The 22127-nt window shown below is 34.7% G+C and overlaps 3 protein-coding genes across 4 annotated transcripts; 1 reads left to right on the forward strand and 2 right to left on the reverse strand.

Moving 5' to 3' along the window:
• The first annotated feature begins 6900 nt into the window (after positions 1 to 6900).
• LOC113297260 lies at positions 6901 to 7974 on the forward strand. Its single transcript, XM_026545690.1, has 2 exons — positions 6901 to 7232; positions 7627 to 7974. Exons 1-2 carry the CDS (start codon positions 7004 to 7006, stop codon positions 7689 to 7691), a joined length of 294 nt encoding a protein of 97 aa, XP_026401475.1. The 5' UTR covers positions 6901 to 7003; the 3' UTR covers positions 7692 to 7974.
• Positions 7975 to 7994: 20 nt separating this feature from the next.
• LOC113297259 (monooxygenase 2) lies at positions 7995 to 10698 on the reverse strand. Of its 2 annotated transcripts, XM_026545688.1 has the most exons (6): positions 10335 to 10698; positions 10097 to 10243; positions 9619 to 9684; positions 9341 to 9503; positions 9030 to 9258; positions 7995 to 8606 (listed from the first exon to the last, which is right to left on the reverse strand). In XM_026545688.1, the coding sequence occupies exons 1-6, from the start codon at positions 10535 to 10537 to the stop codon at positions 8071 to 8073; spliced, it is 1344 nt and encodes a 447-aa protein (XP_026401473.1). In that variant the 5' UTR covers positions 10538 to 10698; the 3' UTR covers positions 7995 to 8070. The 2 variants fall into 2 exon arrangements, with proteins under 2 accessions (XP_026401473.1, XP_026401474.1); XM_026545689.1 differs by lacking the exon at positions 10335 to 10698 and having other exon boundaries at positions 9619 to 9692; positions 10097 to 10236.
• A 3562-nt stretch (positions 10699 to 14260) lies between these two features.
• Positions 14261 to 14760, reverse strand: LOC113294623 (uncharacterized mitochondrial protein AtMg00810-like). The gene is made up of 2 exons (XM_026543007.1): positions 14588 to 14760; positions 14261 to 14513 (listed from the first exon to the last, which is right to left on the reverse strand). The coding sequence occupies exons 1-2, from the start codon at positions 14758 to 14760 to the stop codon at positions 14261 to 14263; spliced, it is 426 nt and encodes a 141-aa protein (XP_026398792.1).
• Positions 14761 to 22127: the final 7367 nt, after the last annotated feature.

A 22127-nucleotide genomic window follows, 5' to 3' on the forward strand; every position in this document is an offset into this window, starting at 1 on the left:
GAGAGTAATCGTGATGAACTTAACCATATCGGTGGAAAATTAGATGCACAAGGATCAATCATTAACGGGTACTACCCTTTTGAGTGAGGCACTAAACCTTCAACATCCCTTTAGAGTGTTTCATATGCGCCAACTCTAAGTAGAGTGATGAGTTACTCAACGTCGCACCTCATCAACACTTTTTAAAAATTTGAATGCTAATTCTATCAATCATTAGGGTGACATCGGAATTGCGAATAAACCTCATTCTTCTGGTGTGAATTGAAGTTAACAACACTCCCTCAAAGCACCAACAATAGAAATACACCATCGTCATAAACAAGTGAAGCAACATCAAGTTTATGACAAAAATTGAAGACGTTTTAAGGTTTACAAGCAACAAAAACGAAAGGAAAAATTATATATTCAAAGTGAAGAGAAATAAAAAAAATACAAAAAAATTGAATTTTTTAAGTTTAGGTAACCAAGACAATACCAAAGTTGTGAAGAATCAAGTGCGAAATTCCTTTTCATATGACCTATTCATTCTAAAAAAACTAAAAAAAATTATGAATAAAAGATCTATTAATCAAGGTCATGGAAAACAAGAAAGTTCCAGAACAACAAATAATTGAATAAAAAAATACAAATTGTCCAAGTTCTGTAAAGTTCAAGAGTTTATTATTCAAAGTTGACATCAAAGACAAATATATTTCTATTGGATGCTACGAGAGTGGTGTTGAATGTAGATCATATGAGAAGGTGGGTGAGCATTCACATCTTCGTATATGGTTGATTTCCTTTCTTAGAGATCATCAGAAATTGAAAGTAAGGCTATATTTAAATTCGTGTGTAACCAATAAGCATTTCGCGTCGGCTTCTGCCTCATTGGTCGGTCACTCATAAACCAACTCCATTTTATCATTTTATGAGTGACCAATTGATGAGGCAGAAGCCGATGCGAAATGCTTATTGGTTGCTCTCGAGGATGCGCTCCATTGTATGACATTGGTTTAACACAATACGCTCCATTTTTAAATAATTAAACGTATTTATGATTTGAGAATAAAGTTCTTTTTGTACTTCTAACTTCTTATTATTTGGCGTAGAAACTTTATGTCCTCATAGCTCTTTGGATGCATGCAACTTTGATGTATGTATAATTAGGAGTAAATTTTGTGGGTATATCTTATGTAAACCATCACGAGGCTATAAGTAGTCCACTAGGGGTTTAAAGCTTGTGGCACGTTCTCAGTGTAACCGTTATTCCTACGAAAAAAGAGTTAGGTTAGTATAGGATAGGTAGTTTTGACCGAGGACTAACAAAAGGCAAGTGTGTAGGAATTTGATCAGTGCATTATTTGCACTAGTTTCATAGTCTGATTCATTTCTTTCTTGTTAGTTTTCATGTCATTATGCTTTGATTTTTTTTTTCGTTTATTTGGAGTTTTGAAGTTAATTCAACCAAAGAAGAAGAAAAGAGTTCATTCCGGCATGAAAACGAGAAGGAAGAGTTGAGAAACAAGTTTGGAGACAAGTTTCAGAGTTACTTAGTGCAAAGAAGTCCCAAGAGCCTAGACAAGTTGAAGACTCGACACCAAATTCCAGAGAAACTTACAACTAAGTCTAGGGCATTCGACCTAGAAGTAAAATGAAATAAAAAGATATCAGAACTTGTTCATCTTCATCTTGTAAAGAACTAAGTAAAGAAGCCAATGTAAAAAGAATGAATCCAATCAGACGTCAGAAGAAGGAGTTTTAAGCAAAATGGTGAAGAAGAAAATCAAAACTCATAGTCACCAACTTACATTTTATCCTACACGACCTAGCCGTAAGTGACCCCTCAAAAATCCCTAAAAACTTTATTTTTCAAAGTTGTTTGCTGCTGGGTTCGACCTAGCTGTAATTACAGAGATTTTTGCGATAAATTGGTACCATAGGTAGGGTATTTTTGGCATATATATATTCGGTTTCTAAATCGAGTTTTATACTGTTCTAGAAGGATTCCAAGCCCTATAATTGATTAATACCATATAATAATACCTTGTGGACCCTTAAAAGGTGTACATAAAGTCTATAACAACAAGGAGAATACGAAATTAAGGGTTGGAGTTGCGATCGATCATCATGATCGTTAGGGATTGCTATACTTGCTTTCTTTTTATATTTTTCATGAATTCTGAGATATCCACAATGAACTAGCCATTTTTTTTTCTATTGGTTAAATATATATAGTTTGAGTCTTAAAATATATTTATTAATAATTTGTTATAACTAATCACTAATATCTAGGTTTTAGGCTTGATTAGTATATAGTTAATGGTTGGTTAGTTGTAGCCAATATGATTCCTTTGTTAGGTGCACACTATTTAAGGGAGTGTGTACAAAATTGGACTCAAATATTTCATTCTTCCTTTAGTTCCCTCTTATGTATACAAGATCAAAGTATTTATTCTTTATGTTTTACTGTTAGTAACGTCATGTATGACTGAGTGCTTCTTTGTTTAAGTGGCGAATTAAATAAATATGAATTCATATCTATAGATAAACTAGGCTTTGATATCTAAATTTATCGGAAAATCCTTGTTACAAGTAACACAACATAGTTGTTAACGACGGAATATTACTATGCAACTATTTGTAGAAGCTTAACATAGGATAAACCCGTGTGGCTCTTGTATCGGATTGCTTAGATCAACCGATAATCATAAAAACCACTACTTTCCTTGAGTTAAACTTGAGTGACTCTTGCACCAAGTTGTTTAGTGAAAAGGGTTCAACAATTAATGGAGTCAAAGATTGACCTATTGGGAACGAAAACATGTTGAGAGTCTGAAATATCTTGTATGTGTTTTATTAGCCATGATTGTGGTGATAATTTTAAAAGAAAAACTGCATAGGCTAAAATGTCATGGTGTTAGAAGATAATGTAGCATTGATAAGATTGCAAGCAAACTAGTTGCTGGAGATGAGAAAAAACTTTAAGTTCCATCAGAAAGTTAATAAATTTTGATTGAGAAATCAAGATTTTAGAGTTTGATAATGATAATAATATTGATAAATGATTGATAAAAGATTGTACTCTCTAAACAAGAAGGCTTAGCCTTTATATAAACTAGCATGACTGACTAAAAAGAAAAGAAAAAGGAATTCTATCTAAACTAGGAAAGTAAAGGACTTGCAAACAAGTAAGCTAAGGGATCAACAATCATTGTTGATACAAACGAAAAGGGATCAACTATAATAGTTGACATGTTATAGACAGATGTCCTACATCAGAAGATTTGGTTTTCGTAAGTAAGGCCATGAAAGTTTTATTAAGCTTAGGATTAAGATAATCATTCCTTAAGAAATATTTCACCATGATAATCATACTTGAGCTCGCAATAGCCTATATTTTGTACAGAAAAGGCCTTGCAGCCAAGGTTGTGAAATCGTAATTCATGGAGTGAATCGTTTTTCTATTTAATAATCGAATCGTCTGTTGAATCACAAATCCAAGATTCATAGTCAATTATTAAATCTTTATACTTATATTATAAATTAAACATAGAAATGTATATGTAAAAATAAATAATAAATATATCAAATATCAAATGAAATATTGTGGAAAAGTGAACTTATACAATAAGAAACACACAGATATATTAGAAACTCATAGATTACACAAAAATAGGGTATAACTCAATGTTTAACTATAGACGTGTGTGGGCGAGATGGCAGGGGTTCAATCTCCTTGGAATTTAGTATCTTTAGATTTTAAAATTTGACTGGTCAAACATCTTTAAAGTCAAGAATTGCATCAAAAACAAAGACTCGATTTGGAGTTGTAATTTGAAACAAAACCGAAAAATTTGAAACGATTCGTGGATCGCACGATTTTAAAAACCATGCTTGCAGCCATCAATAATTATCTACTCAAAATCTACATAAGGAAGTATTTTCCTCCTGTTTTCAAGACCCGGAGAATTGGTTTTCATAACCTCAACAAAGAATAACAAAAACGCTTTTGTGCCACAATTTTCGAAACCTCAGCAGAAAAAAGTAGAAATACTTTCATATTTAAATTTTCGGAACCTCAACGGAGAGAAGTAGAAACTTAAATTTTCGAAACTTATATGACCGGTTTTCTAAAATTTAATAAAGAGATGAAAAACCGTAACTGTTTGTTGTTGACCTTCAGTTTTCGAAACCAACAAAGCTAGTTCTTAAAACTTCTACAAAGTATTGCAGGACACAATTTTGTAGGTTCACTCCTTCGATATTTTGACCAATCATCAATGGTCAAGCCCGTCATATTAAATTAAAGACCTTATTTATGGATAGATATAAACATGGATAGATAATCATAAGAAGGAAATCGATCTTCAACTACTATCTTTGTTGAAGGAAATGTCCTCATATGCAGTCTTCATTTCTTCAATCTTTAAGTGTAAATGGGTATTCCGTCATACACCTCTGCAACCTAAGTCTAACCTATTCCAAATTTGGCCCTAGTGGTGCAAGTGAAGCGTATAGTTTTGACATCTAAATTTGACAGTTCCATACTCGACATACCAACGAATGTGGGTTCAACCGTCCAATATTTGAATTCATTATTCTAATTTATGTAAATTCATAATTCACATTTCAATGCCTGTGGGTTCAATTTAAAATCAAAGTTTTATCTCAATCAATAATTAACAATTTTATGGTAGTAAATCTAATAATTAGCACTAAGAATTTAATAATGAATATTCTTACATAGAAATTAAAATATGTTGCAATAAAAGAATTTGAGATAATTACATATTAGAGCCAAAGTTGTGTAGAATTGTTGAAATACAGCCAAAGAAAGTACACAGAGTTTCGCATTTGGCAGAGGTGGGGACACGAATGGTTGAGCAATACTTTAGGGTCACCAAACCTAGACTGTATGTGGTCGTTGAAGTTGGATCCATACTGGTCATTCTCATTTCTCATGGTTTATAGTCCAAGTCCTCGATAATAAAATAAAACGCTGAGTACTTAACATTGTTTTTTTTTTCTTTTTTGATCTAACTCGTCCGGATTTGATTGAAATCACCCGACTCGTTTAGATCTGACTCAATGTATTTGTTTTTTCAGCTAAATCTGACTCGACAGTATGCGAATAAGTGACTTGGTCCCATGAATCAGGGCATTTTGTTTTCCGACTCAAACGAGTCCGAATCAGGGATTAGGTCTGAATTATATCGCGATTCAGATCTGACTCAAACTAAAAAACAAGCGACCTGACAGACGACCGAGTCAGTAGAAAATAAACACCCTGTAACTTTAACATAGCGAGCTAAATTCTCTCTTATTGGAGTCAGAACTCAGAAGAGAAGCCAGAAAAATTATGTTGAAAGTCGGATTGGATCTGAATCGAGAGAAACGAAAGCAATTCTTAAAGTTTGATTACTAAGTTCTCCTTGGCCTCATTTGAATTTTGAGCTCCGATTGTGTTAATCAAACCTGCAAGAAAAATCGGTACCTCAGTAGAGGCACAATTCTCCCTTTTGCAATCGAGCATGTGTGCACGTGAAGCCATGCCTTTCTCCTATACCTATAATTGGGGCGTCACACTCCAATAGAGGAGCTTCACTTGGATTATTAATGTCCAAAAAAGTGGTTATGGGATATCTAACACATATACAAAATGTCTAGATTACCCTTTAACTAGAAGTGATTTTACGTCCAGGTTTGGACTAATTCCAACCGTAGAATTTTATTTGCATGTAATTTTACGTCCAGGTTTGGATTAGTTCCAACCATAGAAGCTCATTTTACGTCCAGGTTTCTTTTGATTCCAACCGTAGAAGTGATTTTTACATCCGGGTTTGGATTATTTCCAACCGTAGAAGTGATTTTACGTCCAGGTTTGGATTATTTCCAACCGTAGAATTTTATTTGCATGTAGTTTTACATCCAGGTTTGAATTAGTTCCAACCGTAGAAGCTCATTTTACGTCCATGTTTGGATAGTTCCAACCGTAGAATCTCATTTTACGCCCAGGTTCCTTTTCATTCCAACCGTAAAATCTGATTTTACGTCCAGGTTTGAAATATTTCCAACCGTATAAGTGATTTTACGTCTAGATTTCCAACCGTAGAAGTTTATTTTACAGCCACTTTTTCTTCCCGCAATAACTTTGTCCCAGAATTCACCAAGTATACAACAAAATTCATTAATTTAATTTTTATCTAATTAAATTAAATTAAAATTAACTACATAAGAATTGTTTAGTCATTACAAAATTATTTGAGATAAGGGGTTTTTGATATTATTTATGGATGACCCGTTTTTATCCTATTAGGTGATGCCCAATGTAGTTAATATCGGATATCGGTTCATCTCGGCCGGGACCGATACACTGGTACGATTTTATATCGGGGATATTATCGTTGAAATATCGGTTCTAGATTTAGAGACTATAATTTTATGTTAAACATTTCTCCACACATTTTCGGATAAGATATAATAGATAACATCAATTTTATCAAAAAAATAAAAGAGTAACTTTAGTAGACTTGCTTCGAGAGCTACATGCACCTCTACTACCACCTGGAAGACTTTCTTCGCCAAAATTACCCTTAAACTTTATAGAAAACGACCAATACCGTCTCATATCAGGAAATGTAGGAAAATTTCGTATCGACCGATACGGCCCATATTTGACCGAAACGGCCGATATTCGACCGATACGGCCGATATTATCGGGCGAATATCGTATACCGATATCCTTGATATCCCGGCGGATATTGACTACATTGGTGACGCCACGATAATAGCCTTCTATAATTAGTAGGTTCGAAGCTTTCAACTCAAACCCTAATAAATCAAGTCATAAAAAGAACCACGTGTGACAATCTTATTAAAATATCCAAAAAGCACAGAAAACCACGCAAAAACTATTTTTATTATCATTACTACCCTCCCTGAATAAACAAAAGGTAGATTCTCTTTTCCATGTTTCTTCCACTTCTTCTTCTTCTTCTAATCTGATCAGAAAAAGGAAAAAAAAATGCATAGATCAGCAAGTTTGTCTAGAACATCAGAGGAATTTTTCATTCACGCAGCATCACCATCATCAAAGAATTCACTAGACACTAGTGAATTACCTGTTTATGATCCTAATTCTGATGTTGGGAAGAAAGAAAAATTGAGAATTAAATTTGCAGAGAATGCTGTTCATATTATTCCTGTAGTTCTTGTGCTTTGTGCTGTTATCCTTTGGTGTTTCTCCAGTACAGGTAATCTGGATATGATCTCAGTGTCTTCACTTTTTCATTAGAACACTTTCATGGTGTTGGTTTGAATTTAGAGTGAGAATAGAAATTTGTATCAATTATTGTTTTTGTGAATTTGGGTGATTGAATTTGAGTTTATATTATAGGATATGTTTCTTTGATTCAGCCATTAATATTATTTGTAGTGTGGAAAACAACAAAATTTGTATACTAGAATCAATATTTATTTTTGTCTGTGTATTTGGGTTTTCAAGATTGAATTGAAACACTAAACAATATTAGCAACGAGTTTGATTTTGGGATGTGCAAGGTTAAGTGTCTGATTCAAGGGTCTCAATGTCAGATTAACAGTTTTTCAGGTGGTTTCATTATGAATTTAATCATTGTTACTTTTCAGAGGTGGAAATGGTGAGTAAAGATAGGTCGATTGTTTCCAGGATTGACAATCGACGGCGACATTGACGTTCAGATAAAGGTACCGGTTTATTATCATCATTAGACCAAGAGGATCCTGATCCACGACCAAAAAGGGTTTCAAAACGTAAAGCTGGAAAGGGAAAATCCGGATGAATGTCAGGCGGTTTAAGTACTACATTTCCAAGTCTCAGTATGAATTCCATGTTTTTGAGAAAACATACACAAATTCTTTATTTTGTTTCTCTTTTTATTCCTAAACACCCATTTCTTCTCCCTGAGCAAATCTTTTTGATGGGATTATTAAATTTTCCTTGACGAGCAGCTCAAATATATATAAGTATATTTTGCTTTGAATTGCGGACATAGGTGGAAGAATTTTGTGTGGTATATGAATGTTCAAAAGATCCATTACAGATTTAAACAGTTAACTTGAAATCTGACTCGCCTCTGTTTTCATCAGAGGTTCACACTTATAATTCGTATGAGCCAACAGAGGACCTAGTTTCACCAACTTAGGAATGACTATATTATTCCTAACAGCACAAACGATTGGATTCTCCCACTGTAAAAGCGATCCGACAAGGTTTGCACGTATTGTCAGAGGAAAGATACGCCCCCATCTCTCCTTTTCGTATGCTTTCAGTGCGTCATCAATGGCTACTGGACCAGCATCTAGAGCAGTTGCGAGCTTTCCTGACAGAACTACAGCATCCTCTAGGGCGCAACAAGCGCCTTGGCCAAGATTTGGAGTCATTGGATGCCATGCATCTCCGACCAGAACTACTCCCCCAGAGGAAACTGAAGGGCTCACTTTGGGCCACAACCAACGATCCACCAGTGGCGTTTTGATAATGGTGTCGTCCGGGGTTCTGTCTATTATTTCTAGTAGCTCTGAAGGCCAATTTCTTACTAGTTTTTGAGCTTCATTCTTCAACACAGCTGGATCAGTGATCTTCGGACCTGTTAATATAAGTTGCACTTTGTAACCAGATAAAATCCCAAATTGATTTTGCTAATACTTAAAGCTTTTAGGCAACTAACAAACTACACCAGTGAATTTCTAGCAAAGGAAAGGATATTTGACGCTGAATATGAAAACCAGCTCACTAGCTCAAAGAAGATGATGCTGAATTTGAAACTAAGATACTTAGTTCTTGTTTGTAATCCAATTCAATGCAGTGATATTGGACTTGGAATTCTAGTGATGAGGTATAAGTAGAATCACAGAGTTCTGACAACAGAGATGCAAGCATTGGAGTGTATATTTTATAACATATTCACTGCCTAGCCTTCAGTTTAAAAAGTGTCACTAGAGTAAATTTATGAGCTGTCTTAGATTCTAATGAATCGGGAAAATCAATTCCAAATAGTTATATCATATACCTGGAGATGGGCTGTTGAAGCAAACAAACCAGTAAACTTTTGTGGAAGACACCGGAACATAACCAGCACGCAGTCCCCTTCCATAGACGTAATTCACCTTGGGTTCAAAAGGCTGTCCATCAGGATAGAAACCAAGGCCGCGGAAAGCACAGTGGCCAACATACTGGGGCTCTGGAAATCCGAGCCAGTTTGCCACTGGTGACCGTATACCGTCACAACCAATTACAATCTGTTACAGGATTGAATAGGAATTAAGATTCAGACAGATGTTTTTCTTTTTCTTTAACGAGTATATAGGTTGAGCAAGTTACTTTTGCTTGTAATTGGGTTCCATCAACAAGTTCAAGCAATGTTTCAGAAGTTCCTGCTGTTTCAATATTTGCCAGCTTAGAGGAAAATCGTATCGAATTTGGTCGTAACTGGTTAGCAAGGGTCTCCAAAAGTATTCCCCTCTCCACAGCACGAACCTCCTGGCTGCATCAAGTGTAAAAGACAAGAACCAAACAAGCCAAAAAGTAGCACATCAAAACTAAGCACCATTGGAATAGAGTAAAATGCAAAAGTTCAAATTTTGTAATAATTTACTCACTCTTTAGCTTCATCTTTGAACCTAAAGGAGCGAAGCTCCCTCCCATTTTCTGATTTTATTACCATCCTGCACAGCTGATACCATTAAAAAGTTCAGGTAAATGAGCATCTTCATGTCATTACGCACATTTTCCTATTCAAAAAACAGAAAATGAAAAACAATTCCAGCAACAAAAAGCAATAAAATAAAATGGTATGCTCTTGATGATAGTCGAAAGAGTTCCTCTGTTGCTGATGGTTATGTATGACTCATTTGAGGGATGAAGTTATGTTTATCTACACAAAAGCGGAAGGAAGCAAATTCTAATTTTAGGGTGTTAAGCTCTTCTTCTCTTTTGTTGTGCTCATCAAATAATGTAAATTAGTAGTCTAGACAAGGTTCTTACAAAAGACGCCTTATCTGTCATGAGAGAATCTAGAAAGCTACTAACTGGACAAGGTTCATTGAATTATTACTAATTAGGGAGGAATAATTTTACCCTTGTATCTCAAGAAATTGTTCTCTAAGTTGAGTTCCAACACCAATATCATCCAAGACTCTCCATCCATTCTTGAAAAGTGTTAGTGAAGTTCCACCAGTTCTTAATGATTCTGATTGTTCTAACACCAAAGATTTAACTCCAAGCCTACAATGAACAACCCATTTTATGTGATCTTTACAAAATTAAGAAAAAACAAACTTAAGAAATTCAGAAATTAGGGATTCAGAATTCAAACCTATGAAGAGACAAGGCAGTTGCTAAACCAGCAATTCCAGCACCAACAATGACTATATCTTGCTTTTGAGTTTCACCGACACTTGTTGATGAAGAATAAATGGGTTTTACCCTGTCTCTGAACAATGAATTTCTTCTTGTTTTTGAATGAAGAAAATTTGATGAAGACGAGAAGAGATAACATGAGAAGATAGTGATAGCCATTGTTACTGATCAAAAATTCAGTAGTGCCTGTGATAATTGAAGCCTTTGTTTTTTATCTTGTGATGGACGAAGGAAAAACCAGTGGTGGAGAAAGAAACGGTGTTCACTTTCCACACAAAGAGAATTAGGAGTAAGAATTTTGCCGGCTGTAAATAATGTAAGTTAACCCAGATGATTTTATTCAATCAGCCCAATTATTCTCTTAGATTGTAATAAAACCGAGAGGCTAGAAGATGGACATGTAGCTCTGCTCATTGCTATGTGGATGTAGTGGAAGTGGTTGTTTGAAGTTGTGAACCACATACATTTTAGTGCTAAACTGAGTACTAGTAATGCCAATTTATAGATAGAACATGGATACTAGAGATGAGCCATATGGACCAAGTGCCCTCTCAGAACGCCATATCTCTCTTGTGCACATGAGCGTTGTTGGGACAACGGCATATCGACATTATTTTTCAAGGCAAAGGGTTCACCAAATTTCATAGGGGATTACCAAATTTCGAGGTGGAAAATCAACAAATTAAGCTTCAAAAGGAGACTGATAAATTATCAGAGACATACAATTACAAGAAGCCGGAAAAGGGGGTAGCATATATGTCACGAGGTTGGCTAATGTCACTTTGTGAGGTGTTGTTCCCTACATTCCCATTCCTAGTCGGGTGCCGACCAATTGAACATACTTTTAACAGGAAGCCTTAAAATTTTTGAACACTTCCAATTGCTTTTTTTTTTTTTTTTTTTTCTTTTTCTTTCTTATAAATACCCTGAACACATATTCTTGTTCCTTCCTAAACTCGAAGCCATGGAAAGACAAGATCTGAAAAGAATGGTGGATTCTTCGTGTTCCTTCCGGAAGAGCATATTTAAGTTTGATAGTATTCCAGATGATGTCTTGTTCGAGATCCTTTTGCGGCTTCCTCTGAAATTAGTTTTCAAGTTCAAGTGCATCTCAAAAAGATGGTTTTCCCTAATCTCTAATCAAAATTTCTTGAATAAAAAGTTCAACATATGCTCCTTCTTTTATGAAATCCGTCCGATAGTTCCTCATGGCCAGCCTAATCATAATACTAATAAACTGTTTCCCGTTGCACATGCTTTCGGTACTCGCTTTTCTCATGATGAGGTTTCCTTGGAATTCCTTGGTACAAAATAAACTATGTCTTTTAGCTTCAGGCAACGGTTTAGTTCTTTTTACAACCACAGGCGAATATCACAAAAGGTTTTATGTCTGTAATCCACTTACAAAAGAATGGGTTTCACTCCCTCGAGGCCTCGAAGATGGAAAAATATTCTGTCCAAGTTTCATATGTGAATCTTGTCAACAAGTTGTACACGGTGCTTCTTATAAAAAAACGAGAGACTACAAGAAAATTCCACGTCGAAATATTCTCTTCTGAGACTGGTAAGTGGGTTACGCATGATGCTCTACCGTTAAACTCCTCGGATGTCAAACTAGGTGAAAAAAAGGTAGTTAACTATATCAATGGAGTTTTGTACTTCTTTGTAGATTCAAGTACAATTGTAGCTTACAATCCCAGTTACAGCAGCCTTGGAGGTTATTGTACATTGATCAGCTTGCCAAAAAAGGAGGATGATAATTTACTACTAAGACTATGTTATGGCAAGAGTATATCTTGTATTAGCGGGTCAGAAGGGTTGGTGTTTTACCTTGAAGTTGAACGGATACGTGAGATTTTGAGTATTTGGGGTGCTCGACTACAATTACTCTAGAGAGCAATGGGTTTGGAATTTGACCAACATAATTGAGTCATCAGATATTACAGCAGGTCTGATGAATAAAGAAGCTGCAGCTGGGTGTATGAAACTTATAGCTTTAAATCCAATGGATCGAAATGTTGTTTTCCTGAATAGCAACAAATGCATGTTGGCATACAACATCTTAACTAGAATTTCACAAGTGATACCGCTCTCATCCTATCCCGGGAACTATCAATGGGGGATTTTACCTTTTGCGTTGATGCCGAGGCCGACACCTATTCCACCACCCTCTTGGAGTGCTGACATATAATTGGTTCGTAGTTCCATCTTTTCTTTTTTGTTTTGGTTTTCAGTAATTTTTTTCTTGCAATTGCGTTACCACTGCATTTCTCTCCTTTTAGCAGTAAGTAATAGGCTATCACATTCCCGATTGCTCAAAGCTATTAGTAAGGTCACCTTAAAGGAACCAAGTAGCTAGGATTACAACTAAACAGACAGATACTGGATAGAAACCACCATCAACAACTAGCCTATCTATCTTATTAATGTCGATGGCGAGGAAACATGAATTCGAAGCACTGATCCTGGATGGATGTCGTCTAGCTGCTTAAATACTAGTTTTCCAAGTCTCAATTCTCACTCAAAGAACCAGAGTTTAATGTCTTTAGAGAAGTATAAACTCAATTTATCTATTTGTTTTAATTGTTCTGTCTGCTTTAAATGAGGACACCCATTTCTTCTTCACTGATTTACTGGCAAATCTCTTTCTACGGGATTATAAAAGTTCTACTTCATGTTTTTTAGTCCAAAAGATTCAAATAGTTTTGTAGCACTAGACGTTTCACTGTTTAGTTATATTAAAATTGGTAATTTTGTTCTTGAATTTGCCTCTGGATTAATGGGTGTATCTGATATTTTATTTCATGTTTATACTTAGTACGTAATATAGAGATTATCGTTTTGATATTGGGATGTTACAAAATGCTTAGTAATGGGTTCTCATGATATGATGAGAGATAGTAATTAGAATGACTAGATTAGAGTTTTGTGATTTCGCATGTGTGAATGATGTTTTTAGGTGTGTATTTGTGTGGTTCAAAAATGAGGTTTAATCTTTATGAAACAACAATCCTAGGTAGATGAATTGGTGCACATTTGTAGAAAATCTGATATCAAAGACTTAATGAAACAAACGAATACTCAAACAATTCTCTCTATTGATATAATTGAAATTCATGGTTCAACAGCCTATATATATGTTTAACAAATTTGACTCTTAAACAAAGTACTTTTCTAACAAATCAAACTCTAAAACAAAGACTCTTCTAGAATATTCTAAATTATATACGTACCCAAACTTTAATTCTAGCAAACTTGTTTCTCAAGTCTCTGACACGTTCACAATAACTCATGTCAACTTATACTAGTTGCTTCCATAAACAACATCAACTCCACTTAGTTGCTTCCACAATACCACGTCAACTTCTCCAAGTTGCTTTCACAAAACAACATCAACTTCTACTAGTTTCTTCTCTCACACAACAACAACTTCAACTAATTGCTTCCACAAACTATATCTTGGTTTAACCTTCAACATCCTCCCTTAAACCAAGATTTTTTTTACTGATCATTCCAAGTTTTCCACGCAAGTAGGTGAAAGTATTAGACTTTAAAGACTTGGTGAAAATATCCGCTACTTGATTCTCACTTTCAGAAAATTCCACATCTATTTCTTTGTTACTGACAAGCTCTCTAATGTAATGATACTTGATGTCAATGTGCTTACCCCTTCCATGAAGAACATGATTCTTTGTCAATAAAATTGAAGACTTATTATACTCCACAAACTATTGTTGTAGGTGTTACCTGCTCATGGAAAAGAGATTTCAGCATCATCCTCAACCATACAACTTGTGTAGCACAAATGCAAGCAGCAATATATTCAGCTTCTGTTGTAGACAAGACAACAACCTGTTGCTTCTTTGATGACCAAGAGAAAAATCATGTTCCCAAATGGAATGCATAACCTGAAGTACTCTTTCTTCCTTTTGTATCTCCAGCACAATCACTGTCTATATATCCAACTAACTTTGGATCTTCTGAAACTGTGTAAAGAATTCCCAAACTAATTGTTTCCTTAACATATTTCAAAATACGTTTTGCAGCTTGCAAGTGTGATTGTCTTGGTGATTCCATAAACCTACTAACTAACCCAACTGCATACATAATGTCTGGTCTTCTAGCAGTTAAGTATCTGAGACATCCAACAAGCTCTTAAAGTCTGTTGAATTCACAAGTTTTCCTGATCCATCTTTTGTCAACTTCAACCTCTCTTCTATTGGAGTTAAAATTGGATTGTAGTTATCCATCTTGAAACGCTTAAAAATTCCATCTGCATATCTTTGCTGATTAATAAAGATACCTTTTTCTGTTTGTTGTACTTCAATGCCAAGAAAATATGACATTAATCCAAGGTCTGTCATCTCAAACTCCTTCACCATATCCACGTGGTGCTTGTTTTAAACCATACAAATCTCTATTTAGATTGTATACTTGATTCTCCTTCCCCTCCATAACATAACCTGTTGGTTTTTCAACATAAACTTCTTCTTCCAACACACTATTCAAGAATACACTCTTCACATCCATCTAAAAAATCTTCCAATACTTCTGAGCAGCTAAAGAAATGATCATACGTACTGTATCCAATCTTGCAACTGGTGCAAAAACTTCTGAGTAATTTATTCCTTGTTTCTGTCTATATCCCTTAGAAACTAATTTTGCTTTCAATCTATCTATTCCACCATCTGATTTATACTTAGTCTTGTAAACCCACTTAACATCTATTGCTTTGTTTCCTTGTGGAAGTTCAGTAAGCTCACATGTATTATTCTTCCCAATAGACTTCAACTACGCATCCATGGCTTGTATCCATCCTTGTTCTTTAAAAGCTTCTTCATAATCTACATGATCACAATCTCCAAACAATGCAAAGTTAATCACTTCATCAACAATATCATCATCATCTCTTGCTAACACATAATCATTTATACGTGCTGGTATGACATAATTTCTTCTTGGTAACTAATTTCTTCTATATCCTTTAACAACTAATTTTGCTTTCAATCTATCTATTTCACCATCTGATTTATACTTAGTCTTGTAAACCCACTTAACATCTATTTCTTTATTTCCTTGTGGAAGTTCAGTAAGCTCACATGTATTATTCTTCCCAATAGAGTTTAACTATGCATCCATGGCTTGTATCCATCCTTGTTCTTTAGAAGCTTCTTCATAAGCTACATGATCACAATCTCCAAACAATGCAAAGTTAATCACTTCATCAACAATATCATTATCATCTCTTGTTAACACATAATCATTCATACGTGCTGGTATGACATAATTTCTTCTTGGTCTCGCAGTCTCTTGTTGTGGTGTTACATCAGTTCTTACTTCTTCAATTCTTGCTTCTTCAGTTCTTCCTTCTTCTTGTTATTCAATAACAACATCTTGAGTGTTTACTTGTTCTTCAATTACTACTGGAACTGTTCTGACAGTATTTAGATCAACATTGTTTGTTGAACCAGTATTCCAATTCCATTGTGATTCTTCATCAAAGATCACATCTTTGCTTGTAATTACTTTTCCTATTTCTGGATTGAAAATCTTATATCCTTTGGTTATTGAACTATAACCAACAAGAATACACTTATCACTCTTATCATCCAACTTCTTCCTAAGTTCTTTAGGTACATGTGCATATGCAATGCACCCAAAAATTCTCAGATGTCTTACACTTGGTGTTGTACCACTCCAAGCTTCTTCTGGTGTCTTGTTATTCAAACTGTTTTAGGACATCTGTTGAGTAAATATACTACACAATCAACAGCATAACCCCAAATATTTTTTGGTATATTCTTTTCTCTTCTTATAGTTCTTACCATCTCCATTATAGTTCTGTTCTTTCTCTCAGCAACACCATTCTGTTGTGTTGTATATCTAGCTGTTAACTGATGTTGAATACCATGTTCTTCCATGAAACTATCAACTACAATATACTCTTTTCCTCTATCAGTTCTTAATATCTTGATGCTCTTACCAATCTGTTTCTCAGCATATGATTTAAAACTTCTAAAAGCATGAAAAGCATCACTCTTTTGTCTAAGTAAATGTACTCATGCGTTTATACTATAATCATCAATGAAAGTTATGAAATAGTTATTACCTCCATGTGATGTGACTTCTATAAGACCACACAAATCATAGTGAACAATCCCCAACTGTTGTTCATCTCTTCTAGCTTTGTTCACTGGGAATGGATCTCTGTGCTGCTTTCCAAAGATACAATTCTCACATCTTGATTCTGGAAGTTTAATGAAGGGTAACCCTGACACCATCTCCTTCTTTGCTAAAGTTTGTAAACTGTTACAGTTCACATGTCCCATTCTCTTGTGCCATAACCAAGAATCATTATGAACACAACTACTATAATAACTTTCCTTTTGATACTTAATATTCAAAGGAAACAATCTATTCTTGGTCATATGTAATCTTGTAATAAGTCTTCTATAACGATCATGAATTGTACAAACACCATTAAAGATGTTCATAGAATAACCCCTTTCTGATAATTGACCCATGATCGATAAATTTTTATGTAAACCTGGTACATAAAACACATCCATGATATATATTTTAGAACCATTCTTCAGAACAATAACTATTCTTCCTTTTCCCACAACTGGAATTGTAGAATTATTTCCAAACTTTACAGTCGAACGTACTGATTCATCAAGATTATCAAACAAATATTTTCTTCCACATATATGATTACTGTAACCTGTATCTAAATACCACTTATGTTGAGTCTGTTCTTCAGGTGTATGGCAAGCCAACAACATATTTTCATCTTTCTTTCCTTCTTATTCTTCTTCTTGACTTTCTGCTATATTTGCTTCAAAGTTTTCTTTGTAGTTATTAGCAGTTGTCTTTCTAGGTTTTGTACACTCAGTAGAAAAGTGTCCAAAACCTCCACAATTGTAACACTGGAGTTTTGCTCTATCAACTTTCCTACTTCCTTGAAAACTACCAGTATTAGATCTTCCTCCAGCATTACTTCTTCCTTGAAAACCTCCAGTATTAGGTCTTCCTTGATTTGAATTCCATCTTATTTGACTTTGAAGTGCTTCTTCAACTGTTTTTACAACAACTGTTTTTTCAAGTAATCTTTCTTCATAAGCTTGTAAAGATCTGAATAACTCATTAAGAGTCATAGTTGCAGCAGTATTGCATTCTTATATAACAATAACTTTTGATTCAAACTTTTTAGGTAAGCTACACAATTTTTTTTCTACAATTGCAGGGTCTTCTATGGTATCACCATTAACCTTAATCTCATTGACAAGATTCAACGTCTTTGAGAAAAACTCTGATATTGTTTCAGTAGTTTCCATCTGCAGCAGTTCATATTTTGTCTTCAAGGTTTGTAATCTAACCTTCTTAACCTTGTCAGATCCTTTGTAGTAGTTTATCAAACCATCCCAATCTTTCTTAACTTCCTTAATATATATAACTATATCCATGATAGGTTCATGAATACCCTGATGAAGAATATAGGTAGCTTTAGAATTCTTCTTTCTGTTTTCAGTTAATAGAGTTTGCTGAGCTGCTTCAAGTACTGCTCCTTTTGCTGGTTCTTCATAACCATCATTCATGATATCCCACACCTCTTGGTATATGAAAATATTCTCCATCTGTATCCTCCAGTTTTCAAAGTTTTTACCTTCAAACACTGGTACTTTGATTGAACTCAAACTTGTCGTCATTTTCTTGTTCTATACAACTCATACCCACAACCTTAGAATCTAATACAGTGCTCTGATACTAGATGTAGAAAATCTGATATCAAAGACTAATGAAACAAACAAACACTCAAACAATTCTCTCTATTGATATAATTGAAACTCATGGATCAACAACCTATATATATGTTTAACAAACTTGACTCTTAAGCAAAGTACTTTCCTAACAAATCAAACTCTAAAACAAAGACTCTTCTAGAACATTCTAAACTCTATAAGTAACCAAATTTAATTCTAGCAAACTTGTTTCTCAAGTCTCTGACACGTTCACAATAACTCATGTCAACTTATACTAGTTGCTTCCATAAACAACATCAACTCCACTTAGTTGCTTCCACAATACCATGTCAACTTCTCCAAGTTGCTTCCACAAAACAACATCAACTTCTACTAGTTTCTTCTCTCACACAACAACAACTTCAACTAATTGCTTCCACAAACTATATCTTGATTTAACCTTCAACAACGTTAAATGACTGAACTCGATCCTCATTGCTTTGAACTATAACTTGCAATGGTAGGATAGTCTGAAATATGTTACATACAAGTTGAAAAAGTGGGGGTCTAACAACCACACCCAATATTTCGCTTAGCAATCTGTATGGACTAACTCCAATATACTTTCAAGAGAATCAACTAGACAGTCAGACTCAATCTTAATAAAAAGTATATCAAAGAGTTATATCTCAATTTCTCAATATAAGTCTTGTATTCAATTAGAGAATCAACTGGGGTTTTTCTGCATTTGCCGTTAAACTGGGGTTTTTCTCAATATAACTCCAATATACTTTCAAGAGAATCAACTGGGGTTTTTCTGCATTTGCGGTTTCCTCGTTAACAAAACTTCTGATGTCTGTGTTATTTCTTTTCCGTATTATATTTTGTTATATAATTGAAATATCACAGGTTGTGCGTTGTATCGATCAATTGTGAAATCCAACCTTTGGTTGTTGATTGGAAATTGATTGATCCTTGGATATTGGTCTTTGGTACCATCCAAGTTTATATCTTTTATATTCAATCAGGCTCGCAGATTTATATTTGCTGATTGAAGATTGATTGAGATATTTAACTCCTTGGTCTTTGGTAACAACCTCCAATTGATAATACAGACTTATATTCCCGAAGAACAGCCTAGTATTATCAATCACCTCACAATAAACTTAATCGACTAGTGAAACAAGTTATTGTGGAATCACAAACGATGAGACGAAGATGTTTGTGATTACTTTTATATCTTTCCTATCGGAGAAATTAATCTCAAGCCAATCTTACGATTGTGCTTAGTACGATAGAAACAGAAGTTCATATCACACAACTACAAGAAAAGTAGTATCGGTCTGGCTTCACAATCCGAATGAAGTCTTCAAGTCGTTAACCTACAGGGTCTCGGTAGAAACCTAAGGTTAAAGGAGAATCAACTCTAGCTAATACAACTAGTATCACACAGGAGGTGTGGGGATTAGGTTTCCCAGTTGCTAGAGTTCTCCCTTACATAGTCTTTCAAATCAGGGTTTGCCATCAATGTTAGCTTAGTAACAAAGCATTCAATATTCACCGTTAGATGAAAACTTGATTAGATTCAAGCTAATATATTTCAACCGTTAGATCGAAACTTAGCTTGTTACACACAAAAAAAATGCACGTTCATCTAGGTTCGTGTAACCGTACCCAAACATGTACATCTAGTTGGTTCAACAGTAGTTAACCAAATTGTTAGCCATATGAGCACTTTCATATCAACCATATTCTTCTTTACCATAACTAGTTCAAATGACTCAAATGAACTAGTTAGAGAGTTGTTCAATTGCTTAGATCTTTATAATAGACACAATTGAAGCAAAAACGATTTGATTCACTCGAATCAATTCATGAACTTTATAGCCACGGTATGCAAACTTGCATTCCTTAGTTTATATAAGTTTAAGTTCACGAATAATCGTTTTTAGAAAATAACCAACTTAAGTACGCAGACTGGTACGCGGACTTAAGTACCCGGAATAAGTTTTTTTTCAATTTACAAACTCCAGCAGAAATTCTCGGGATGAGAACCTCCGACAGTACGCGGACTGGGTTCACGGACTCTAGTTCCGGTTTTCCTGATCAACAAAGTATGTATACTTTGGTTCAAGGAATAAGGACTTATACATGTATGTGTTACCTCACAATGTTTATATCCAACCATGGTTATATAATCTAAACTCTCATTTCAATCATTGAAACATTCTTAGAGGACGTTATATGATTGTTATTCACAAACCATTTTTCGTCAAAGCTATTTTCAAGTAATTGAAACATAACATGACTTTCGTCACTAATAAAGATGAACTTGGCCAAAGCGAAAGCTTACCAACACATATTTCGAGAAATTGATAAGCGAGATAAAGTCGGCTCGAAATAGCAAATGTGTATAATCATAGTCTATATAGCAAAACGACTTTTGTCTCAAGATAGGAGATAGAGTAGATAGACTTTTGAGTGATAGATAAGTTCAAGTGTCCACATACCTTTTATTCGATGAAGTTCCACCAGTTCCTTGAGTAGTTCTTCGTCTTGTATGATGATCGCCATGGAGTTCTTGAGCTCAACTACACTTTCTATCTTAGTCCGAGACTTAGCTATAAGTAGACTAGATATCAAGACTTATAATTTTGATCACTAACATTGACAAACATGCTTGAGATAGCAACACATGCGAGTTCGACCGAGCAGTGCTCTAACAATCTCACCCTTTGTCAATTTTAGTGACAAAACTATCAATACATATGTAATACAAAATAAATAAATAAACTTTGTAGCTTCTCTTCCACATGCCTGATCTTCTTGGTTCTTCAACATTACTCGAAATCTTCGTCACTTTCAAGTACTCCAATGATTCCAAAGGTTGTAAGTTTGGTATCATCGTTGTTGAAAATCCGTAGCTATAACAATGAGAAAACAAGAATTCTCGATCATTGTTACCAGTGTCATAGTATTATTACACAACATCAAAGTTCAATTGTATCACAACTTCGACAACAATACTACGATGATATGTATCACTCCCCCTTAGTCAATACTCCATATCACATGGAAACCACTCCCCCTTATATAATGATCCGTAAACCATATGTATTTGTAGTATGAACTACACATTAATTCTCCCCCTTTTTGTCAATAAAATTGGCAAAGGTACGAAAACTAGTGGGATCCTAATGAAATTTCCATAGAGACATTTCATGACATAAAGAAAGCACATATCAACTTTTTAGATGTAATCATATAGCCGAAGCTAAATGATTTCATCAAGGAGTTTATAAAGATACAAGATAACTCCTATAATATCCACAACCGTACTTCCCACAAAGATTTGGCAATTAAGCACAACTTCAATTAAGAACTCTCCCCCATAAAATGTCATTCCCGAAAGAACAACAAGAGCGACCTTACTTTCACAAGAAAAGAAGGAATTCTTTGGAGGAACCGATATCAACATTTGATAGATTCTTTCTTTTACCTTGGGATTCGGAAAAATCAGCGAAGGAGTAATCCTTTGAGGTGATCCCAAGAAATTGGACATAGTTAAAAGCTTTGGATAGAATTTTGGTATGCGTATATGCCAGATTCAGTCCACAGACTCAGATTGATACAAACACAGACTTGCAAGGTCTTTAAACGTGTTTGTCTGCTCTGATACCAATTGAAAAAGCGGGGATCTAACAACCACACCCAATATTTCTCTTAGAAATATGTATGGACTAACTCCAATATACTTTCAAGAGAATCAACTAGACAGTTAGACTCAATCTTAAGAAAGATATATCAAGGAGTTAAATATCTCAATCTCTAATTCAATCTGCAATCAGCAAATAGAAATCTGCGAGCCTGATTGGATATAAGAGATATAAACTTGGATGGTACCAAAGAACAATATCCAAGGATCAATCAATTTCCAATCAACAATCAAAGGTTGGATTGCACAATTGATCGATACAACGCACAACCTGTGATATTTCAATTATATA

This window comes from Papaver somniferum, chromosome 7 (assembly GCF_003573695.1).
Source record: "Papaver somniferum cultivar HN1 chromosome 7, ASM357369v1, whole genome shotgun sequence".
Classification (NCBI taxonomy): Eukaryota; Viridiplantae; Streptophyta; class Magnoliopsida; order Ranunculales; family Papaveraceae; genus Papaver; species Papaver somniferum.

Coding starts and splice junctions, on each gene's coding strand:
- LOC113297260 (XM_026545690.1), top strand. CDS start 7,004: ATGCATAGATCAGCAAGTTTGTCTAGAACATCAGAGGAATTTTTCATT. Junction 7,233..7,626: donor TTGGTGTTTCTCCAGTACAG/GTAATCTGGATA, acceptor GTTACTTTTCAG/AGGTGGAAATGGTGAGTAAA.
- LOC113297259 (XM_026545688.1), bottom strand. CDS start 10,537: ATGGCTATCACTATCTTCTCATGTTATCTCTTCTCGTCTTCATCAAAT. Junction 10,244..10,334: donor ACTGCCTTGTCTCTTCATAG/GTTTGAATTCTG, acceptor TGTTCATTGTAG/GCTTGGAGTTAAATCTTTGG. Junction 9,504..9,618: donor TTCAAAGATGAAGCTAAAGA/GTGAGTAAATTA, acceptor CACTTGATGCAG/CCAGGAGGTTCGTGCTGTGG.
- LOC113294623 (XM_026543007.1), bottom strand. CDS start 14,760: ATGGTGAAGGAGTTTGAGATGACAGACCTTGGATTAATGTCATATTTT. Junction 14,514..14,587: donor TTAACTCCAATAGAAGAGAG/GTTGAAGTTGAC, acceptor TGGATGTCTCAG/ATACTTAACTGCTAGAAGAC.